This window comes from Panulirus ornatus, chromosome 36 (genome assembly GCF_036320965.1).
Source record: "Panulirus ornatus isolate Po-2019 chromosome 36, ASM3632096v1, whole genome shotgun sequence".
In the NCBI taxonomy this organism is placed as follows: domain Eukaryota; kingdom Metazoa; phylum Arthropoda; class Malacostraca; order Decapoda; family Palinuridae; genus Panulirus; species Panulirus ornatus.
The window spans coordinates 14,551,354-14,574,196 of NC_092259.1; the positions used below are offsets into that span (position 1 = coordinate 14,551,354).

The 22,843-nt window shown below is 40.4% G+C and overlaps 1 protein-coding gene across 3 annotated transcripts in view; it reads right to left on the reverse strand.

Moving 5' to 3' along the window:
- Window positions 1-22,843, reverse strand: part of LOC139760395 (CWF19-like protein 2) — a 66,221-nt gene that overhangs the window by 19,632 nt on the left and 23,746 nt on the right. For 2 of the 3 annotated variants that reach the window (XM_071683523.1, XM_071683524.1), the window contains exons 5-10: window positions 15,260-15,466; window positions 11,837-12,294; window positions 9,675-9,779; window positions 8,065-8,224; window positions 5,908-6,060; window positions 588-729 (exon numbers count right to left, since the gene is read on the reverse strand). In XM_071683523.1, the coding sequence (XP_071539624.1) occupies window positions 588-729; window positions 5,908-6,060; window positions 8,065-8,224; window positions 9,675-9,779; window positions 11,837-12,294; window positions 15,260-15,466 (1,225 nt within the window). The remainder of the gene's footprint in view (window positions 1-587; window positions 730-5,907; window positions 6,061-8,064; window positions 8,225-9,674; window positions 9,780-11,836; window positions 12,295-15,259; window positions 15,467-22,843) is intronic. The other variant, XM_071683525.1, reaches the window with a different exon arrangement.

Sequence of the window (22,843 nt, forward strand, 5' to 3'; positions counted from 1 at the left end):
ACATAATTATCCATATGTTTTTCTAAGTATTTCTCACACACATTCTTTCAAGCAAACACTTGAATCCACACATCCTCTACCTCTTTCGAAACCACATTGCTCCTCCCAAATCTGATGCTCTGTACATGCCTTCACTCTCTCAATCAATACCCTCCCATACAACTCACTAGGTATAATCAACAAACTTATACCTCTGTAGTTTGAACATTCACCTTTATCCCTCCTTGCCTTTATACAATGGCACTATATATGCATTCTGCCAATCCCTAGGCACCTCACCATGATCCATACATACAGTGAATATCAATACCAACCAATCAATGATAAACTAATGTAAACATTAAAAAGAAAATAATGAGAAACTGGGTGAGAGAAAATAGTAATCACATAGTAATTATGTGGAAACTGAGACCACAGAAAAGACAGTGGAGCAAAATGAATGTGATGAGATCAAATCAAAAACTAGTAATGAAAAACAGTAGTTCCTTTACCCTACACATTAACTATTACATGAAAACATTAAAATAAATTCAAATCATACTTCAACTATATCACAGTCATTACATTACCCTTTTAAAAGTTCTAACCTCTATGGTCCAATCTGGACAGAAAAACCACTTGCTCTGTTGCCTGGTTTTCTGTTTCCTTAGTGACCTCACTAGACACTGAAGTATTGGCTCGAGCAGTTCTTGCAGCTTCCAGCTTGATCTTTAACTTACTGGCTTGGCTCTGACAAGGTAATGTACACGAAATTGATATACATAGAACATAATTTTTTACATACAAACTCAGCCCTATGTATATCATATAATGACCATTAGAGCTAAAAGATAAACATTTGCTTTCCCTATCCAGATATATCTATATCTTGGTTATCAGTTACATTAGGGTTCAGGGGCAGGTTAGTTGGGGTGTGAGTTTGAATGAAGAAAAATTGGAAGCAGTGCAGTGTTTCAGATACCTGGGAGTGTACATGGCAGCAAATGGAATCATGGAAGCAGAAGTGAGTCATATGGTGTGTGTGTGTGGGGTGAAGGTTCTGGGAGCACTAAAGAATGTATGGAAATTGATTATCATCAGGGAGGGCAAAAATGGGTATGTTTGAAGGTACAGAAGTCCTAACAATATCATATGGATGTGAGACATAAGCTATAGATGATGTGCAAAGGAGGGTAGATATGTTGGAAATGAAATGTTTGAGTAAGCAATAAAAGGGTAAGAAAGAGGCATGTTAATAAAAAGTTATTTGTTTATTCATTATACTCAATCACTGTTCCTTGCATCAGCAAGGTAGTGCCAGGAATCAGAAGAAGAATGGCTCATCCACTCACATACATATATATACACATAAACATGTTTATACATACACGTCCACACACGCAAATATACATACCTATACATCTCAATGTATACATATATATACACACACAGACATATACATATATACACATGTACATAATTCATACTGTCTGCCTTTATTCATTCCCATTGCCACCTCGCCACACATGAAATAACAACCCCCTCCCCCCTCAAGTGTGCGAGGTAGCACTAGGAAAAGACAACAAAGGCCCCATTCGTTCACACTCAGTCTCTAGCTGTCATGTAATAATGCACCGAAACCACAGCTCCCTTTCCACATCCAGGCCCCACACAGCTTTCCATGGTTTACCCAAGACGCTTCACATGCCCTGGTTCAATCCACTGAAAGCACGTCCACCCCGGTATACCACATTGTTCCAATTCACTCTATTCCTTGCACGCCTTTCACCCTCCTGCACGTTCAGGCCCCGATCACTCAAAATCTTTTTCACTCCATCTTCCCACCTCCAGTTTGGTCTCCCACTTCTCCTCATTCCCTCCACCTCTGACACATTTATCCTCTTGGTCAATCTTTCCTCACTCATTCTCTCCATGTGACCAAACCATTTCAAAACACCCTCTTCTGCTCTCTCAACCACACTCTTTTTATTACCACACATCTCTCTTACCCTATTATTACTTACTCGATCAAACCACCTCACACCACATATTGTCCTCAAACATCTCATTTCCAACACATCCACCCTCAAGCGCACAACTCTATCCATAGCACACGCCTCGCAACCATAAAACATTGTTGGAACCACTATTCCTTCAAACATAGCCATTTTTGCTTTCCGAGATAATGTTCTCAACTTCCACACATTTTTCATTGCTACCAGAACCTTCGCCTCCTCTCCCACCCTGTGATTCACTTCCGCTTCCATGGTTCCATCCGCTTCCATATCCACTCCCAGATAACTAAAACACTTCACTTCCTCCAGTTTTTCTCCATTCAAACTTACCTCCCAATTGACTTGTCCCTCAACCCTACTGGCCCTAATAACCTTGCTCTTATTCACATTTACTCTCAGCTTTCTTCTTTCACACACTTTACCAAACTCAGTCAGTTTCTCACATGAATCAGCCACCAGCGCTGTAGCATCAGCGAACAAAAACTGACTCACTTTCCAAGCCCTCTCATCCACAACAGACTGCATACTTGCCCCTCTCTCCAAAACTCTTGCATTCACCTCCCTAACATCCCCATCCATGAACAAATTAAACAACCATGGAGACATCAGGCACCCCTAGGAACCAATCCCCTTCTTCTCTTTCCACTCGTACACGTTACTTACTTCCTTGGTAAAAAATTTTCACTGCTTCTAGCAACTTACCTCCCACACCATATACTCTTAAAACCTTCCACAAAGCATCTCTTATCCACCCTATCATATACCTTCTCCAGATCCATAAATGCTACATATAAATCCACCTGTTTTTCTAAGTATTTCTCACATTTTTCAAAGCAAACACCTGATCCACACATCCTCTACCACTTCTAAAACCACACTGCTCCTTCCCAATCTGATGCTCTGTACATGTCTTTACCCTCTCAATCAATACCCTCGCATATAATTTCCCAGGAATACTCAACAAACTTATGCCTTATGCCCTTTGTAGCTTGACCACTCACCTTTGTCCCCTTTGCCTTTGTACAATGGCACTATGCATGCATTCCGCCAATCCTCAGGCACTTCACCATGATCCATACATAAAATGAATATCCTTACCAACCAATCAACAACAGTCACCCCCCTTTTATATAAATTCCACTGCAATAACATCCAAACCTGCCGCCTTGCTGGCTTTCATCCTCCGCAAAGCTTTCACTACCTCTTCTCTGTTCACCAAACCATCTCCCTGACCCTCCCAATTTACATACCACCCTAACCAAAACACCCTATATCTGCCACTCTGCCATCAAACACATTCAACAAACCTTCAAAATATTCACCCCTCATTTCATCACTACTTGTTATTCCCTCCCCATTTGCCCCATTGACTGATGTTACCATTTGTACTCTTGTCTTATGCACTTTATTTAACTCCTTCCAAAACATCTTTTTATTCTCCCTAAAATTCAATGATGCTCTCTCACCCGAACTCTCATTTGCCCTCTTTCTCACCTCGTGCACCTTTCTTTTGACCTCCTGCCACTTTCTTTTATACATCTCCCAGTCATTTGCACTACTTCCCTACAAAAATCATCCAAATGCCTCCCTCTTCTCTTTCACTATATCTTACTTCTTCATCCCACCATTCACTACCCTTTCTAATCTGCCCACCTCCTACCTTCCTTATGCCACATGCATCTTTTGTGCAAGCCATCACTGCTTCCCTAAATACATCCCATTCCTCGTACACTCTCATTTTGTCATTTGCTCTCACCTTTTGCCATTCTGCACTCAATCTCTCCTGGTACTTCCTCACACAAGTCTCCTTCCCAAGCTCACTTACTATCACCACTCTCTTCTCCCCAACATTCTCTCTTCTTTTCTGAAAACCTCTACAAATCTTCACCTTCACCTCCACAAGATAGTGATCAGACATGCCTCTAGCTGCCCCTCTCAGCACATTAACATCCAAAAGTCTCTCTTTTACATACCTATCAATTAACACATAATCAATACCCTCTGGCCATCTCTCATACTCACATAAGTATACTTATGTATATCTCTCTTTTTCAACCATGTATTCCCAATCACCAGTCCTTATTCAGCACACGAATCCACAAGCTCTTTACCATTTCCATTTACAACACTGAACACCCCATTTACATCAATTATACCCTCAACTGACACATTACTCATCATTGCATTCAAATCACCCATCATTATAAGAGTGGATGGGTCATTCTTTGTCTGTTTCCTGGTGCCACCTCGCTAATGCGGGAAACAGTGATCAAGTATGATAAATAAATATATGTTTATATAAGAACTAAGAAACCTAGTCCCCATATTATGAACATCTGAACGTACACATAAACCTCCATACCACATGTATCAATGTTGTATATCAATATCTGATTCTGGTGAAATCACCTTCCCTGCCATGAGCATCATCATTTCAAATATCTTATTTCTTTCCTTTGGTGTTTGTACTGAAATAAAATATCAATTTGTTTTGACATATTAAGATACACGATATTAGAGCAAGAAGAGGCATTGGAGTTTACTACTTATGTAGATTATACTGTTGTGGCTACCCTTATGAGGGAGTTTCAGGAGGAAACAGCCATTAGACATACAGAACATAGATAAATACAACACAGGAATTAGTGATATATCACCACCATAAGTAGCAAGGAGGGCAGAGGATTGCAGGGACAGGGGTGGTGAAACTCAATCTACCTCCTCAGCCACCATTCCAAGCCCTCCCTCCACGTTCACCATTACCCACCACCACTACCATTCTACCATTGTCAACCCTATCATCATCAGTGCCACCACCAACATCATACTGCCATCACTACCATCACTACCTTCACACTACCCCATCACCGTGATGAGGGGTAACACTTACCATCTGTAACAGTTGCGAAGGAAAGTGAGGAGTAACATGAGCAATAAGAAGGACTAAGTGACTCTAAGAGTCCCAATGCTTGTAGAAGAAACTACCTAACAACTGCACCTAACTTTCTCTATATGTGATCCTGGGGTGATGGAAAAACTTTGGTAACATATAAGTCAAGAGCTAAAACATTTTCCAAGAAAGGACATCAGTATCCTTCCCACACCTGCCACCCTCACACTAAATTCTAGTGTGAGTAGTAAAATATTTCTAAATATATCCCTGGGAATAGGGGAGAAAGAATACTTCCCACGTGTTCCCTGCGTGTCGTAGAAGGTGACTAAAGGGGGAGGGAGCGGGGTGCTGGAAATCCTCCCCTCTCATTTTTTTTTAATTTTCCAAAAGAAGGAACAGAGAAGGGGGCCAGGTGAAGATATTCCCTCAAAGGCCCAGTCCTCTGTTCTTAGTGCTACCTCGCTAATGCGGGAAATGGCAAATAGTTTGAAAGAAAAAGAAAGAATATTCATATTATTCACAACTACTGTTGTGGCAGTGTATGAAATAAGAGTACATTGTGAAACAAAACTTGAGACAGAAATTCAATATATCCATGTCTTCTCTTATCAGGAGCAGACAGAAATGTCAACCACACTCCCTTCCATCCCTTATTCAGCAGTGGACCATGGATTTCATCCTATTTTTATTAGTATTTTCTCTTACTTTTACATGTCATTCAACCACCAAATAAAGGGAAAAACACTCCTTTACTTTTTTCTAATCATGTACATGCAGATGAACACCAGCAATTACTGATGTTTAAAGGTTAATACAGAGTGGCAGATAAATAAATGAATAATTCATCACATGTAACAATTCACTTCAAGCAGGCAAGAATTACATATTTCTCCTTTAACATTTAATGTTTTCAAGATTCAACACAACATAATATCGCTGTATTCCTTTATCACCAAATATTCTTATGACAATACTTGGCAAATGCTATCCCTTTCTTTAAAATGAAATAAAAACACTCACATCATTTCCGACAAGCTCTGCTTTCATAATCTTTGCAGCAAGCTCATTCATTTCTTTGTCAGTAAGCATTACTGTAGTCATCAGGGGAGGTGAATCAGAAACAGATGATAATGCTTCCTTTCCTGGTGCCACTATTTTGGCTGCAACATGTTCCTGTAGGAAAACTTTAATCAACTTCACAAAAAAGGATATGAACATGAAATCTAAATTAGAGCAACGTTGGTTTAGTTACAAAGTGAATTTTACACAACAAATTACTTGAAGGGTGCATACTTGAGAGAAAGAGAGAGAAAGACACGCACACACACACACACTCTGCAAAATAATTGCATCCACACCTATAAAATCTTACTCAGGCCATATAATCATAAAAAAGAGAGCTTTTAACCTCTAAAGGTAACTGATCATGCAGCTTTAGGATAATCTATTGTCAGAGAAAGTTCTGGTCATAGAAAAGCCAGAATAAGCACTGTCACATATATGTCAGAGGAGGAAGAGAAATATGTACACATCTTTAATGCACATTCTTTCATAGTGTAAAAATCAGCCCCTCTAATATAACCTAATTTCTGCAATTAACAGAGCATGATGGATGTATGCTAATTTTTGAAAAAAGACATATTCATACATAAAAAGTTGTACAAAAGCTCTCCTCCTTGCTTATCCGGTGTTCCCAGTGTACTCTTCAATTCACATTACAAGACTGTAATATCACATGTAACAGATGATGCTCTAATTTGGATCAAATGTACAAAAAATGATAAATAGAAATAAAATGTACTGACCCTCAAAAATACAAGTAACACTTGAATTTGAGAAGGAATAAAAAAAAAAAAAAAGCATTTTTTAATATATTTGACACCCATTCTCATGTTTATAGAATCAATGTTAATCATTGTCCCTGTACTACATATGAAGAAAACTTACATAACAGGTAAAATGAAGTCAACAGCTCATCCTATACACAGTATCAAACTTTTTACATATAATGTTAAACAAGCTTTTTTATCATGAAAATGAACTGGGTCAAATGGCAAGTACCTTAAAAAGTTGTACAGATGATTTCATCTACAAATTATTTTACAAACTGAAAAAATATGAAAAACACACAAAGAATAATGCAAAGTTTTATCTAAATATGTAACATATCATCTTTAATCCTGCTCCCATTTAAATAAGTGGATCAAGTGAAAACATGTACCTTTTGTGAGAAGTGATAGTGCACACTAATATCTTTTTATATAGGTGAGATAACTGTTTTGGTCTCTGTTCTTGAATGCATGATAATATGCAGATATCAGTTAATATGATAACCAGTCTGACAAAACATTTCTGAGGAGAATGTTCAATTACGTCCTCTATCAAGGAACTTGAAGAACCATGAGACCTCTCTCATATTCCTTTCACAAATGAGGTCATCACTTCCACCTCACATACTATGGACAGTTTACCCCTAAAACTAAAATGACCTCCAATTACTAGCCAAACAAACAGCCTTTGGCTGATTGCACCTTTGAGTTCCAAGGTTACTGAAGCCTTTTTGGAAAAAAAGTTGAGGACCTAAGAAGGTTGGAAGACAGAATCAGTACAACAGCTCCCTACAATGTCTTCTTTCTTAACAGGAATCAAAATATACAGACGTTAACAATCTTCTTGAGGGCCTCACCATCATTCAGATGTGACAGTTCAAGAAGTTCAACAATAGATCAAAATCTACCTTTGAGAATGTCCCACTGGAAATAAGCAAATGTCCATGTCAGAGTAAAGGGAATTGAGGCAATTGAGATGTACCTCCTACCAGATCACTATGCATTTAACCAAAGCCTTCAGTGAATTTGCATTAAAAAGCTGCCTAAAGCCCTACAGAATTCTACCAGCAAAAATGATTCCAACTTCATCTCTGGAACTCAAATATAGCTCACTTCAGGAGCCATATACATAATAACTGGGATTTAGAATCCAAAGTAGATGTTATTCAGTGTTTCACTCCATTTCAGAGCTAGCTTACAGGAGAACTCTGATTTAAAAGAATACTTTCAGAAACTCTAAACCACAGACAATCAGATTCTGACATTAGCATACATTAGTCATAAATCATGATAGTTATCACATTCAATTGTGATTAACATTACAAAGTGAAGCAGTATAATTAGGTACCTCTTCTAAATCACTTGATTCTGAAGATGATGATAAAGATGGCGACAGAGACTGTTTTTGTGATAGCATTTCATTTCCAATAAACTCCTGGGTACACTCCTTTTTCTTCCATCTATAATTACCGCTGGGTAAACTTCTGGAACCTAAATTTCTAGCAGATCTGTTGGTTTAGAAATGTAAGTTCAAATCTACCCACCTATATTCAGTACAATATTTCACTCTCACAGTTTAAAGAAATCATGAAGAATCTTTTTCAAACAACACAGTTACATAACAGCCCTGCACATTCATAAACAATATACATCTCTCTCACAAACATAACCCTTCATTCTATCATCAAACCTCAACTTATAGTCATCCTACAACTTTCCTCCCACTTATTTCATTCACTATCACTCATTTGGTTACTTCAAACAACAACTGTCTACATGCTCACTTTACCTTACATCTTCACGTTTCCCACATCAACCATTCCCTTTTACAAAATATTCCCCCATATAAATTCCTGTTTCTGCATTCTATCCACTCCTCAAACATAACATTCAACTCTCAAGAGACCCTTCTCAATGCCTGCGTTAAACAAAACATCCTCTATCAGAGACCCATATTTACTTTCTCACATTCTTAACTGATTTTGCAGCATCTGTAAAGCACTAGAATCTAATGGTTTTTCAGTACAACTGCATGAAAAATATAGATGAAGATGTAAAACTAGTAACATAGGATTATATATTTTGGCGTGAAAGGATAACAAAACACCTGCAACTATACATATAAAATCAAGTACTTCGTCTTCCTTCAAAAAATTTATTGGTCTGTTTACATTACCATTACTGTCTAAAATTTCTCAAATGATTCTGTCTTCCAATGTTAACATATAACTTGTATTGGTCTTTGAGACACCTAAATTTTGGCATTACATCAGGGCATGTTCAGTGCATGTTCCACAGTAATACTGCAACTGTAGGTGTCATGTGTTGAGGCAGGTCTCCTCTCAATTAAGTGACCATGGGAAAGCATAGCAGGAACAGTCCTCAGATGACAAAGAAGTCTAAAACTGTTGATTCCTGCTTAAGGAATAATGCTATACTTCAACACCTTTCTTTATCCTCTGGACTTTGTTAATCTTTTGGGCTTCTAAGTGCCATCTAGCTTGCCACTGACTTCTAACATAAATATTCACTCTACTCAAAAAGTTAGAGAGATATAATTTTCATATACAGACTGCTAGATAGAGGATTGTGGCGGGAGGATCATTGTTTCAGTGTGTGGGTGCTGAATGTCTGTGGTTGCCAGACAACAATATATACACCTGGGGAGATTGTACAAAACAAGAGAAAAATGAGGAAGAAACAGGAAAACTGGAAAATATGATAACTATCTTTCTGAGAAAACTACTGCTTGAAAGACAGAGTGATATATGAAAACATAAAGCAGACCATCACATGTGCTGCAGAGTGAATGTAACCAATGAAAAGAACTATCAACTTTTTTCACTTCTGTCAACAAGTTTTGCAACAACTACTTTGTTCTTTACGAATAATTCAAATTATCAACAAAAATAAAGCATTCATCTTGATTGTGTGAGATGTCCTGCTGAAATGCTTTACCTTTCATCATTATTATCTTCAGGTTTTTGGAACTTCGATGACAGATACGAAGGCTGCTTTCCTGAGTGTAAATCATCCGGGGATCTCATTAGGCCCTTGGTAGATCTAGAAAAAAATATACAGTACAAACCATACATAGTACAAATCAAATGGTACAGTAATCATGTATCCATATTTCCAGTTAACATGATGATCATCTACTTGGAAAGAAGAGTGTGGCTTTCTTTAAAGTACAGAAATGAAATGCGATTCTGCAATGGACTTTTGGCTCATGCAGCCTCTCAGCATCATCCATATATGGATTTCCTGAGGTACATTTACATTATCAGAAGAGTGACTGCATGATAGGAAAATAAAGATGGAGGAAAAATCTCCAGGAGATATGGAAATATTATGGTAGAAGGTATGTATATTCAAGTAGTATGGGTATGTAGAAAAAATGGATATAGAAAGCATATGGCATTGACAGCATTAGTGCAAACATATAAGAGAAAGGTGTTGAAGAATATCAAGTACATGGTGAAATGACAGAGTAATGCAGTGTGTGTACAGACCTATGTACCTACGAGGAAATTTTGCCATACTCTCAGGGCTAGCGATAAGCGCTCACTACACATCTTGCTTATTAAAAAAACTGCTTCTCTCTGCCCCAACTCCTCTTATGTAGTTATTCATACAAGGTTCATCATAAATTTATTTCAGCTGTGAGTCTAGTTTTCTCTTAAATGGTTATGTAGTCACTTCATGAAAATACTGGTTTTCAAAGAACAGAATGGTTAAAGTCCAACAGAAATCCAATGACACACCATTTACCACTGACAAACATGAATCCAACCTGCACCTTCACATCATCCTAATCGGCCAATCACTTCCACTCATCAAACCTTCAGCCATACGGGGCATCTTGTATGACAAATATGACATTTACTTCACAAAACACAAACAATAATACAATATCCTAAATAACGCCTTCAGAATACTCACAAGTACCAATTTCCAACAGGAACAGAATCCTTGAGTATCCTCAGCAATTACTACAAATAAACTCAAGAAAAAATTATGCCTCACCAGCCTGGTCATCCAGTCTTTCAAAAGAAAATATAACAAAAAACTCCAAACAGTCACCAGCTGCTTAACAACCACAAACATACACCACTTGCACAACAAAACAACAGTAATTCCAACACAATCCCACCTCAACAAAGTGGGTACCCAATTAAATGCATCAGCACTGATCCCCTCCCAATATAGCCACATCATAACTACATATGAACCTACACACAAAAATGAAAACTTTATCCCCACCTCACTCTTACGCTGTCTGGACTCACAAATACCCATACCATTAGTACACACCAACCTGATGAATGCAATTCACACCAAAATAACCTAAACAACAGTCTTACTAACATTCCACCAAACACACTCATCTATTTCTGCATTTTCCAGACAAGCATGAGCCACACTAGCATGTTTGATCTCTAAACACAACCCATCCCTTCAACAATAGACATGTCAATTCAACATATCATAGGACCTCTCACAGCTATGATACAACTTCCACTATGAAGATAGCACACATCTACTGTACTTCTTGACTGCTCAGCACCTACACTTACCAGACAACATACATTACCATCCTTTATGAACTTTATGTGTGTTTGTTGGGGGGTCTAAAACTAGCTGGCTTCTCTGGAGTTGGTTGTTTGGAAAAGTACACATAGTGCTCAATTAATTTAAGCTTGTATTCCGCAAGCTCAGCTGAATGCAAAAAGGAAAGAGTACACTATGTCACTAGTCCAGTGGTGGCCTTGAGGGAGAGTAAAACAGACAACTGTAGTTTCATCTTTAACTCATCATTTCTACCTCTACATTTTAAGTTTTCTTCAGGCATGCCTTTCCCACATATTTCTAATGCAGTATATATTCTTTCTTTCTCTCGTAACTGCTCACTATTTCCCACCTAATTAAGGAAGCATCAGAAACAGAGGACTTGAGCCTTTGAGGAAAAATCCTGCTTGGCTCCTTCCTCTGTTCCTTCATTTGGAAAAAATACAGTAGGGGAGGATTTCCAGCCCCTCACTCCTGTCATGCAGTAGATGCACAAGCAGCATTCTTTCACTTCTATCCCTTTATCAATATACAATAGTTATGTGACTTACCTGGGGCTTCTGTGATGCTCTAGCCATCCATCAAGTTCTTTGCTGACATCCTTAATTCTACTGCTACTGCAAGTGCTGCCACCACTACTGCTGGTTCTTCCACTACTGCTGCTGCTGCTTCTGCTGCTGCAACTACTATACCTTCTGTACGGATTCTTTCCTTTAATTTTGCTCCTTTTTCCTCCCTTACTCTTGCTCTTCTTGCTCTTTCTTCCATATTTCCAACTACTATCTTCACTTAACTTGTTGCTGTCTCTCCTATTGCTTCTTTCTACATCTCTGATTATATCTGTTTTCCTTTCAGGATTTCTGCTTCTATGTCCTCCTCTACCTCTGGCTCTTTCTCTGCTTCTACTTCTTTCTTTACATATACTCAATTTCCTTTGGTAAACAACTTCCTGCTTCTTCTTTTCTTTCCCTTCTGCTTCTGCTAACAGTTCATTAAACTTTGCAAGTGACTGCAAATTAAATCAATATCGCAATGAATCATAAAATAAACAGAAAATTAATACTGTATAGAATCATAAGATGAGCATTAAATACACATGGTTTTGTTTACAAACTTTCATGTAAGTAAATCCAAAATAAATGTGTAAGCCAGTTGTGCTCACAAGCACCAATTTTGACCACTAAAATAATTTACCATGAAAATTCACTCTAAAGGATATACCAACAGGTATGAAGTCTATAAAACCCTTGCAAAATCATCTGAATAACAGCTGTTCAATAGTAGAAAATATTCAAAAGATGGGGTCCCACAAGTGTAAAACTCCCTCTCACAACAGTGCAAATACATAATAACACACTATGCATGCATAGTGCCATTGTACAAAGGCAAAGGGGATAAAGATTAGTGTTCAAATTACAGAGGTATAGGTTTGTTGAGTATTCGTGGGAAATTATATGGGAGGGTATTGATCGAGAGGGTCAAGGCATGTACAGAGCATCAGACTGGGTAAGAGCAGTGTGGTTTCAGAAGTGGTAGAGGATGTGTGGATCAGGTGTTTGCTTTGAAGAATGTATGTGAGAAATACTTAGGAATACAGATGGATTTGTATGTAGCATTTATAGATCTGGAGAAGGCATATGAAGAGTAGATAGAGATGCTCTGTGGAAGGTATTAGGAGCATATGGTGTGGGAGGTAGGTTGCTACAAGCAGTGAAAAGTTTTTATTGATGATGTAAGGCATGTGGACGAGTAGGAAGAGAGGAAAGTGATTGGTTCTCAGTGAATGTTGGTTTGTGGCAGGGGTATGTGATGTCTCCATGGTTGTTTAATTTGTTTATGGATAGGGTTGTTAGGAAGGTGAATGCAAGAGTCTTGGAGAGAGGGGCAAGTATGCAGTATGCTGTGGATAGGAGGGCTTGAGAAGTGAGTCAGTTGTTTGCTGATGATGCAGCACTGGTGGTTGATTCAGGGTGAGATACTGCAGAAATTGGTGACTGAGTTTGGAAAAAGTGTAAGAAAGAAGGAAGCTGAGAGTAAATGTGAATAAGAGCAAGGTTCTTAGGTTCCGAAGGGTTGAGGGACAAGTAAATTGGGAGGTAAGTTTGAAAGGAGAAAAACTAGAGGAAGTGAAGTGTTTTAGATATCTGGAAGTGGATTTGGCAGTGGATGGAACCATGGAAGCAGAAGTGAGTCACAGGGTGGGGGAAAGGGCAAAGGTTCTAGGAGTGTTGAAGAATGCATGGAAGGCAAGAACGTTATCTCAGAGAGCAAAAATGGGTATGTTTGAAGGAATAGTGGTTCCAACAATGTTATATGGTTGTGAGGCATGGGCTATAGATAGCGTTGTGCAGAGGAAGGCGTATGTGTCGGAAATGAGATGTTTCAGGACAATATGTGGTAAGAGGTGGTTTGATCAAGTAAATAATGAAAGGGTAAGAGAGATGGGTGGTAATAAAAAGTGAGGTTGAGAGAGCACATGAGGGTGTATTGAAATGGTTTGGTCACATGGAGAGAATGAGTGAGGAAAGACTGACAAAGAGGATATATGGTCAGAGGTGGAGGGTACAAGAAGTGGGACCAAACTGGAGGTGGAAGGATGGAGTGAAAAAGATTTTGAGCAATCGGGGCCTGAACATACAGGAGGGTGAAAGGAGTGCAAGGAATAGAGTGAATGCAATGATGCGGTATACCGGTGTTGACGTGCCGTCAATGGATCGAACCAGGGTATGTGAAGCATCTGGGGTAAATCATGGAAAGTTTTGTGGAGCCTGGATGTGGAAAGGGAGCTGTGGTTTCGGTGCATCATACATGACAGCTAGAGACCGAATGTGAACGAATGTGGGCTTTGTTGTCTTTTCCTAGCGCTTCCTCGCGTGTGCGGGGTGTGTGTGTGTGTGTGTGTATTTACCTCTCTAACCTCCCCATCCATAAACAAATCAAACAAACATGGCGACATCACTCACCCCTGTCGCAAACTAACATTCACCGGGAACCAACCACTTTCCTCTCTTCCTACTCATACACATGCCTTACATCCTTAGTAAAAACTTTTCACTGCTTCTAGCAACTTACCTCCCACACTATATACTCTTAATACCTTCCACATAGCATCTCTATCAACTCTATCATATGCCTTCTCCAGATCCATAATGGCTACATACAAATCCATCAGTTTTTCTAAGTATTTCTCACATACATTCTTCAAAGCAAACACCTGATCCAAACATCCTCTACCACTTCTGAAACCACACTGCTCTTCCCCAATTGGATGCTCACACATTTAAATTGTGATGATTTCCTACATCTTTTAGTAATAGAGTTAAGTAAGGTGTTTAAGAAATATGTTTAAAAATGGCACCAATAACTTAAGAAGCCACTGTTCGACAATTGTTTTTAATCAGTCACTAATGTCATATCATTAGTGCCCATATGGCATTCAAAACATCAAATGCCAATGTGGCATCAATCGTGTACAAAAAGGTTAATGTGTATGAGACTAGTGTATTTTGGAGAGGAATGTAGGAGAGGATATTGTTTAGCAAGGAAGAAAAGACTGCTCTAGGGTTCAAGGCAGCCACAGACTGTTTAATGCTTTTCCTGTGTGGGAACACTGGGGAGACTTTGAGCTTCAGCCCTTGCTAGAATTTTGTGAAAAAAATCCCAAGACTACATAAAGTATATATTACTTGTGAACTGGCAACAGATGTTTAATCAGATAATTCAGGACATGATGCACATATCCGTAATGCCCTTCCCTATTTGGCCCATCCAGTAACCCTCTCTAAACCTGAGAGTAACTCAACAGGGAAGATAAAGAATCATTAAATCAAAGACAGCGCTGAAAATTTAATAAAAAGGCACCTGTTGATTGCAGCCCAGCCTTGCATTTGGCAAGCAGGGGTTCAAGTCTCACTGATGGAGGCATTAATATGGAGAAAAACTGAGAATAGCATGAAATTTTTTCATATAATTACCCCCCAACGTTGAGCTGCTATCTCCTCAAGAGGTTTACCCTCAGTTTTAGCTTGTTCTTCTGCACGCTGCAAAGCTTTATGCAACCAAGCAGCATCTAAACCAACCAATGACGATCCTGACACCGTAAGCTCTTTCTTCTCTTCATCAGGCAGGCCTGTTCCTCCATCTTTAAAGAAAGGGTTAAGCTCCCGAGCATGAGATCCTGGCTGTGGAAAAACCAACATATGTGTGTTACTTACCCAATAACACCACCTCACACCACATATTGCCCCAAAACATTTCATTTCTAACAAATACACCCTCCTATGCACAGCCTTTGCCCTACTGGATAAAGTTATCTCTTTCTACATTCCTCATTGCTCCTAGAACCATCACCCCTCCCCACCCCATATGAGAGAGACTAAGGTGAAGGGGATGGGGATTGAATGGTTTGAGGCAAAGTCTGAGGCTAGTGAAAGGGCAAGAGAAATGGAAGAGAAGGCATTTCTGATGTAGGAGGAAATATGAGTGTTACAGAATTTAGGGAAGTGAGTTTAGAATGAAAGCAGAACTTTAGATGCGGGTGATTGTTATGCCTACACTCCTGGTAGTGTTAAAGGTGTTTGTGGTAGGGGGACAACTGCTGGATGGTGTGAAAGCCTTCTATGGAATAACAAATTCATGTGTAAGAGTGGATGGACGGGTGAATGAAAGTTTTGGTATACCTGAGGATGTAAGGCAGGGCTGTGTGATGTCACTGTGTCTTTTTAACTTATATGTGGATGGAGTGATAAGAGAGATGAAGAAAATCTAGGGAAAGGGGGTGCACAGGTGGAATGTCGTGGTGAGGTATGATAGCTAATGAGAAGCCTGTTTGCAGATAATATTGTGCTGTTTACTGATAATGAACAGGAGGTGCAGAAGGTTGTCAAGTGTGTTTTCTGATGTGTGTAAGCTCAAGCAACTGAAAGTGAGTGTGGTGTCTGACTGGAAACAGAGTGAAAGAACAGAGTGTACTACACCTGATTATGGATATGGAGGAGAAAGACTGGAAAAAGTGAGAGAATTTAAGAATTTGGAGCTATCTTTGTTAGGTTTGGTGATACAGAAGAAGAGAGCAGTAAAGGGTAGAAGAATCACTGGGTCCCTTAATAGAATAACGAAGGGTAAAAGTGTAAGTATCCCTGGGGATAGGGGAGAAAGAATACTTCCCACATATTCCCTATGTGTCAAAGAAGGCGAGTAAAAGGGGAAGGAGCGGGGGCTGGAAATCCTCACGTCCCGTTTTTAGTTTTTCCAAAAGAAGGAACAGAGAATGGGGCCAAGTGAGGATATTCCCTCTAAAGCTCAGTTCTCTGTTCTGAACATTACCTTCCTAACACAGGAAATGGCAAATATGCATGTATATGGATGTGGAAAGGGAGCTGTGGTTTCGGTGCATTACACATGACAGCTAGAGACTGAGTGTGAACAAATGTAGCCTTTGTTGTCTTTTCCTAGCGTTACCTCATGCACACGCGGGGGGAGGGGAGTGCTATTTCATGTGTGGCACGGTGGTGGCACGAATGAATGAAGGCAGCATGTAGGAATATCTATTTAGTTATTTATTATACTTTGTCGCTGTCTCCCATGTTAGTGAGGTAGTGCAAGGAAACAGACGAAAGAATGGCTCAACCCACCCACATACACATGTATCATACACTTCCATGCACGCATATATACATACCTATTCGTCTCAACATATTTTTTTTTTTTTTGCCGCTGTCTCCCGCGTTTGCGAGGTAGCGCAAGGAAACAGACGAAAGAAATGGCCCAACCCACCCCCATACACATGTATATACATACGTCCACACATGCAAATATACATACCTACACAGCTTTCCATGGTTTACCCCAGATGCTTCACATGCCCTGATTATTGACTGATTGGTAAGGTTATTTAATGTATGTATGACTCATGGTGAGGTGCCTGAGGATTGGCGGAATGCGTGCATAGTGCCATTGTACAAAGGCAAAGGGGATAAGAGTGAGTGCTCAAATTACAGAGGTATAAGTTTGTTGAGTATTCCTGGTAAATTATATGGGAGGGTATTGATTGAGAGGGTGAAGGCATGTACAGAGCATCAGATTGGGGAAGAGCAGTGAGGTTTCAGAAGTGGTAGAGGATGTGTGGATCAGGTACTTGCTTTGAAGAATGTATGTGAGAAATACTTAGAAAAGCAAATGGATTTGTATGTAGCATTTATGGATCTGGAGAAGGCATATGATAGAGTTGATAGAGATGCTCTGTGGAAGGTATTAAGAATATATGGTGTGGGAGGCAAGTTGTTAGAAGCAGTGAAAGTTTTTATCGAGGATGTAAGGCATGTGTATGTGTAGGAAGAGAGGAAAGTGATTGGTTCTCAGTGAATGTAGGTTTGCGGCAGGGGTGTGTGATGTCTCCATGGTTGTTTAATTTGTTTATGGATAGGGTTCTTAGGGAGGTGAATGCAAGAGTTTTGGAAAGAGGGGCAAGTATGAAGTCTGTTGGGGATGAGAGAGCTTGGGAAGTGAGTCAGTTGTTGTTCGCTGATGATACAGCGCTGGTGGCTGATTCATGTGAGAAACTGCAGAAGCTGGTGACTGAGTTTGGTAAAGTGTGTGAAAGAAGAAAGTTAAGAGTAAATGTGAATAAGAGCAAGGTAATCAGGTACAGTAGGGTTGAGGGTCAAGTCAACTGGGAGGTAAGTTTGAATGGAGAAAAACTGGAGGAAGTAAAGTGTTTTAGATATCTGGGAGTGGATCTGGCAGCGGATGGAACCATGGAAGCGGAAGTGGATCATAGGGTGGGGGAGGGGGCGAAAATCCTGGGAGCCTTGAAGAATGTGTGGAAGTCGAGAACATTATCTCGGAAAGCAAAAATGGCTATGTTTGAAGGAATAGTGGTTCCAACAATGTTGTATGGTTGCGAGGCGTGGGCTATGGATAGAGTTGTGCGCAGGAGGATGGATGTGCTGGAAATGAGATGTTTGAGGACAATGTGTGGTGTGAGGTGGTTTGATCGAGTAAGTAACGTAAGGGTAAGAGAGATGTGTGGAAATAAAAAGAGCGTGGTTGAGAGAGCAGAAGAGGGTGTTTTGAAATGGTTTGGGCACATGGAGAGAATGAGTGAGGAAAGATTGACCAAGAGGATATATGTGTCGGAGGTGGAGGGAACGAGGAGAAGAGGGAGACCAAATTGGAGGTGGAAAGATGGAGTGAAAAAGATTTTGTGTGATCGGGGCCTGAATATGCAGGAGGGTGAAAGGAGGGCAAGGAATAGAGTGAATTGTATCGATGTGGTATACCGGGGTTGACGTGCTGTCAGTGGATTGAATCAGGATTGAATCTCAACATATACATATATTTTTTTTTTTTTTTTTTTTTATACTTTGTCGCTGTCTCCCGCGTTTGCGAGGTAGCGCAAGGAAACAGACGAAAGAAATGGCCCAACCCCCCCCATACACATGTACATACACACGTCCACACACGCAAATATACATACCTACACAGCTTTCCATGGTTTACCCCAGACGCTTCACATGCCTTGATTCAATCCACTGACAGCACGTCAACCCCTGTATACCACATCGCTCCAATTCACTCTATTCCTTGCCCTCCTTTCACCCTCCTGCATGTTCAGGCCCCGATCACACAAAATCCTTTTCACTCCATCTTTCCACCTCCAATTTGGTCTCCCTCTTCTCCTCGTTCCCTCCACCTCCGACACATATATCCTCTTGGTCAATCTTTCCTCACTCATTCTCTCCATGTGCCCAAACCACTTCAAAACACCCTCTTCTGCTCTCTCAACCACGCTCTTTTTATTTCCACACACCTCTCTTACCCTTACGTTACTTACTCGATCAAACCACCTCACACCACACATTGTCCTCAAACATCTCATTTCCAGCACATCCATCCTCCTACGCACAACTCTATCCATAGCCCACGCCTCGCAACCATACAACATTGTTGGAACTACTATTCCTTCAAACATACCCATTTTTGCTTTCCGGGATAATGTTCTCGACTTCCACACATTTTTCAAGGCTCCCAAAATTTTCGCCCCCTCCCCCACCCTATGATCCACTTCCGCTTCCATGGTTCCATCCGCTGACAGATCCACTCCCAGATATCTAAAACACTTCACTTCCTCCAGCCTCTCACCATTCAAACTCACCTCCCAATTGACTTGACCCTCAACCCTACTGTACCTAATAACCTTGCTCTTATTGACATTTACTCTTAACTTTCTTCTTCCACACACTTTACCAAACTCCGTCACCAGCTTCTGCAGTTTCTCACATGAATCCGCCACCAGCGCTGTATCATCAGCGAACAACAACTGACTCACTTCCCAAGCTCTCTCATCCCCAACAGACTTCATACTTGCCCCTCTTTCCAAAACTCTTGCATTTACCTCCCTAACAACCCCATCCATAAACAAATTAAACAACCATGGAGACATCACACACCCCTGCCGCAAACCTACATTCACTGAGAACCAATCACTTTCCTCTCTTCCTACACGTACACATGCCTTACATCCTCGATAAAAACTTTTCACTGCTTCTAACAACTTTCCTCCCACACCATATATTCTTAATACCTTCCACAGAGCATCTCTATCAACTCTATCATATGCCTTCTCCAGATCCATAAATGCTACATACAAATCCATTTGCATACATATATATATATATATATATATATATATATATATATATATATATATATATATATATATATATATATATATATATATATTTTTTTTTTTCTTGCTTTGTCGCTGTCTCCCTGACGTGCTGTCAGTGGATTGAATCAAGGCATGTGAAGCGTCTGGGGTAAACCACGGAAAGCTGTGTAGGTATGTATATTTGCGTGTGTGGACGTATGTATATACATGTGTATGGGGGTGGGTTGGGCCATTTCTTTCGTCTGTTTCCTTGCGCTACCTCGCAAACGCGGGAGACAGCGACAAAGCAAAAAAAAAAAAAAAAAATATATATATATATATATATATATATATATACACTCAGACATATACATATATACACATTACATCATTCATACTGTCTGCCCTTATTCATTCCTGTCGCCACCCCGCCACACATGAAATGACAGCCCCCCTCCCCCCGCATGTGCGCAAGGTAGCACTAGGAAAAGGCAACAAAGGCCACATTCGTTCACACTTAGCCTCTAGCTGTCATGTATAATGCACCGAAACCACAGCTCCCTTTCCACATCCAGGCGACACAAAACTTTTTATGGTTTACCCCAGATTCTTCACATGCCCTGGTTCAATCCACTGACAGCATGTCAACCCCAGTATACCACATCGTTCCAATTCACTCTATTCCTTGAATGCCTTTCACCCTCCTGTATGTTCAGGCCCCAATCTTTCAAAATCTTTTTCACTCCATCCTTCCACCTCCAATTTGGTCTCCCACTTCTCCTTCTTCCCTCCACCTCTGACACATATATCCTCTTTGTCAACCTTTCCTCACTCATTCTCTCCATCTGACCAAACCATTTCAATACACACTCTTCTGCTCTCTCAACCACACTCTTTTTATTACTACACATCTCTCTTACCCTTTCATTACATACTCGATCAAACCACCTCACACCATACATTGTCCTCAAACATCTCATTTCCAACACACCCACCCTCCTCCACACAACCCTATCTTTAGCCCATGCCTTGCAACCATATAGCATTGTTGGAACCACTATTCCTTCAAACATACCCATTTTTGCTCTTCGAGATAACATTCTCGCCTTCCACACATTCTTCAACACTCCCAGAACTTTCGCTCCCTCCCCCACCCTGTGACTCACTTTTGCTTCCATGGTTCCATCCACTGCCAAATCCACTCCCAGATATCTAAAACACTTCACTTCCTCCAGTTTTTCTCCATTCAAACTTACCTCCCAATTGAATTGTCCCTCAACCCTACTGTCTCCTGCATTAGTAAGGTAACACAAGGAAACAGATGAAAGAATGGCCTCACACACCCACATACACACGTATATACATAAACCCCCACACATGCACATATACATACCTATACTTTTCAACGTATACATGCATGTACATACAGAAACATATACACAACACATGTACATATTCATAGTTGCTGCCTTCATCCATTCCCACCACCACCCCACCACACATGAAATGGCATCCCTCTTCCCCCATACGGGTGAGGAAGAGCTAGGAAAAGACAACAAAGGCCACATTCAGTCACACTCAGTCTCTAGCTGTCATGTGTAATGCAGCAAAACCTCAGCTCCCTTTCCACGTCCAGGCCCCACAAAACTTTCCATGGTTTACCCCAGACGCTTCACATGCCCTGGTTCAATCCAATGACAGTACATTGACCCCGGTATACCACATCATTCCAATTCACTCTATTCCATGCACACCTTTCACCCTCCTGTATGTTCAGGCCCTGATCGCTCAAAATCTTTTTCACGCCATCCTTCTGCCTCTAATTCGGTCTCCAACTTCTCGTTCCCTCCACCTCTGACACATGTATCTTCTTTGTCAATCTTTCCTCACTCATTCTCTCCATGTGACCAAACCATTTAAATACACCCTCTTCTGCTCTCTCAACCACACTCTCTTTATTACCACACATCTCTCTTACCCTTTCATTACTTACTTGATCAAACCACCTCACATCACATATTGTCCTCAAATTTTTTATTTCCAACACATTCACCCTCCTCTGCACAACCCTATCTAAAGCCCATGCCTGGGGGTAGGGGAGAAAGAATACTTTCCACGTATTCCCTGCGTGTCGTAGAAGGCAACTAAAAGGGGAGGGAGCTGGGGGCTGGAAAGCTTCCCCTCTCGTTTTTAATTTTCCAAAAGAAGGAACAGAGAAGTGGGCCACGTGAGGACCTCCCTCAAAGGCCGAGTCCTTTGTTCTTAATGCTACCTCACTAATGTGGGAAATGGCGAAAAGTATGAAAAGGAAAATATTTATTAGATTTTATTATATTTATTTATTATCTTTTTTATTTTGCTTTGTCGCTGTCTCCCGTGTTAGTGAGGTAGCACAAGGAAACAGACGAAAGAATGGTCCAACCCACCCACATACACATGTATATACATACACGTCCACACACACAAATATACATACCTATACATCACAATGCATACATATATATACACACACAGACATATATATATATACACATGTACATAATTCATACTATCCGCCCTTATTCATTCCCATCGCCACCCCACAACACATGGAATAACAACCCCCTCCCCCCTCGTGTGTGTGAGGTAGCGCTAGGAAAAGACAACAAAGGCCACATTCGCTCACACTCAGTCTCTGCTGTCATGTAATAATGCACTGAAACCACAGCTCCCTTTCCACATCCAGGCCCCACAAAACTTTCCATGGTTTACCCCAGACGCTTCACATGCCCTGGTTCAATCCATTGACAGCACATCGACCCCAGTATACCACATTGTTCCAATTCACCCTATTCCTTGCATGCCTTTCACCCTCCTGCATGTTCAGGCCCCGATCACTCAAAATCTTTTTCACTACATCTTTCCACCT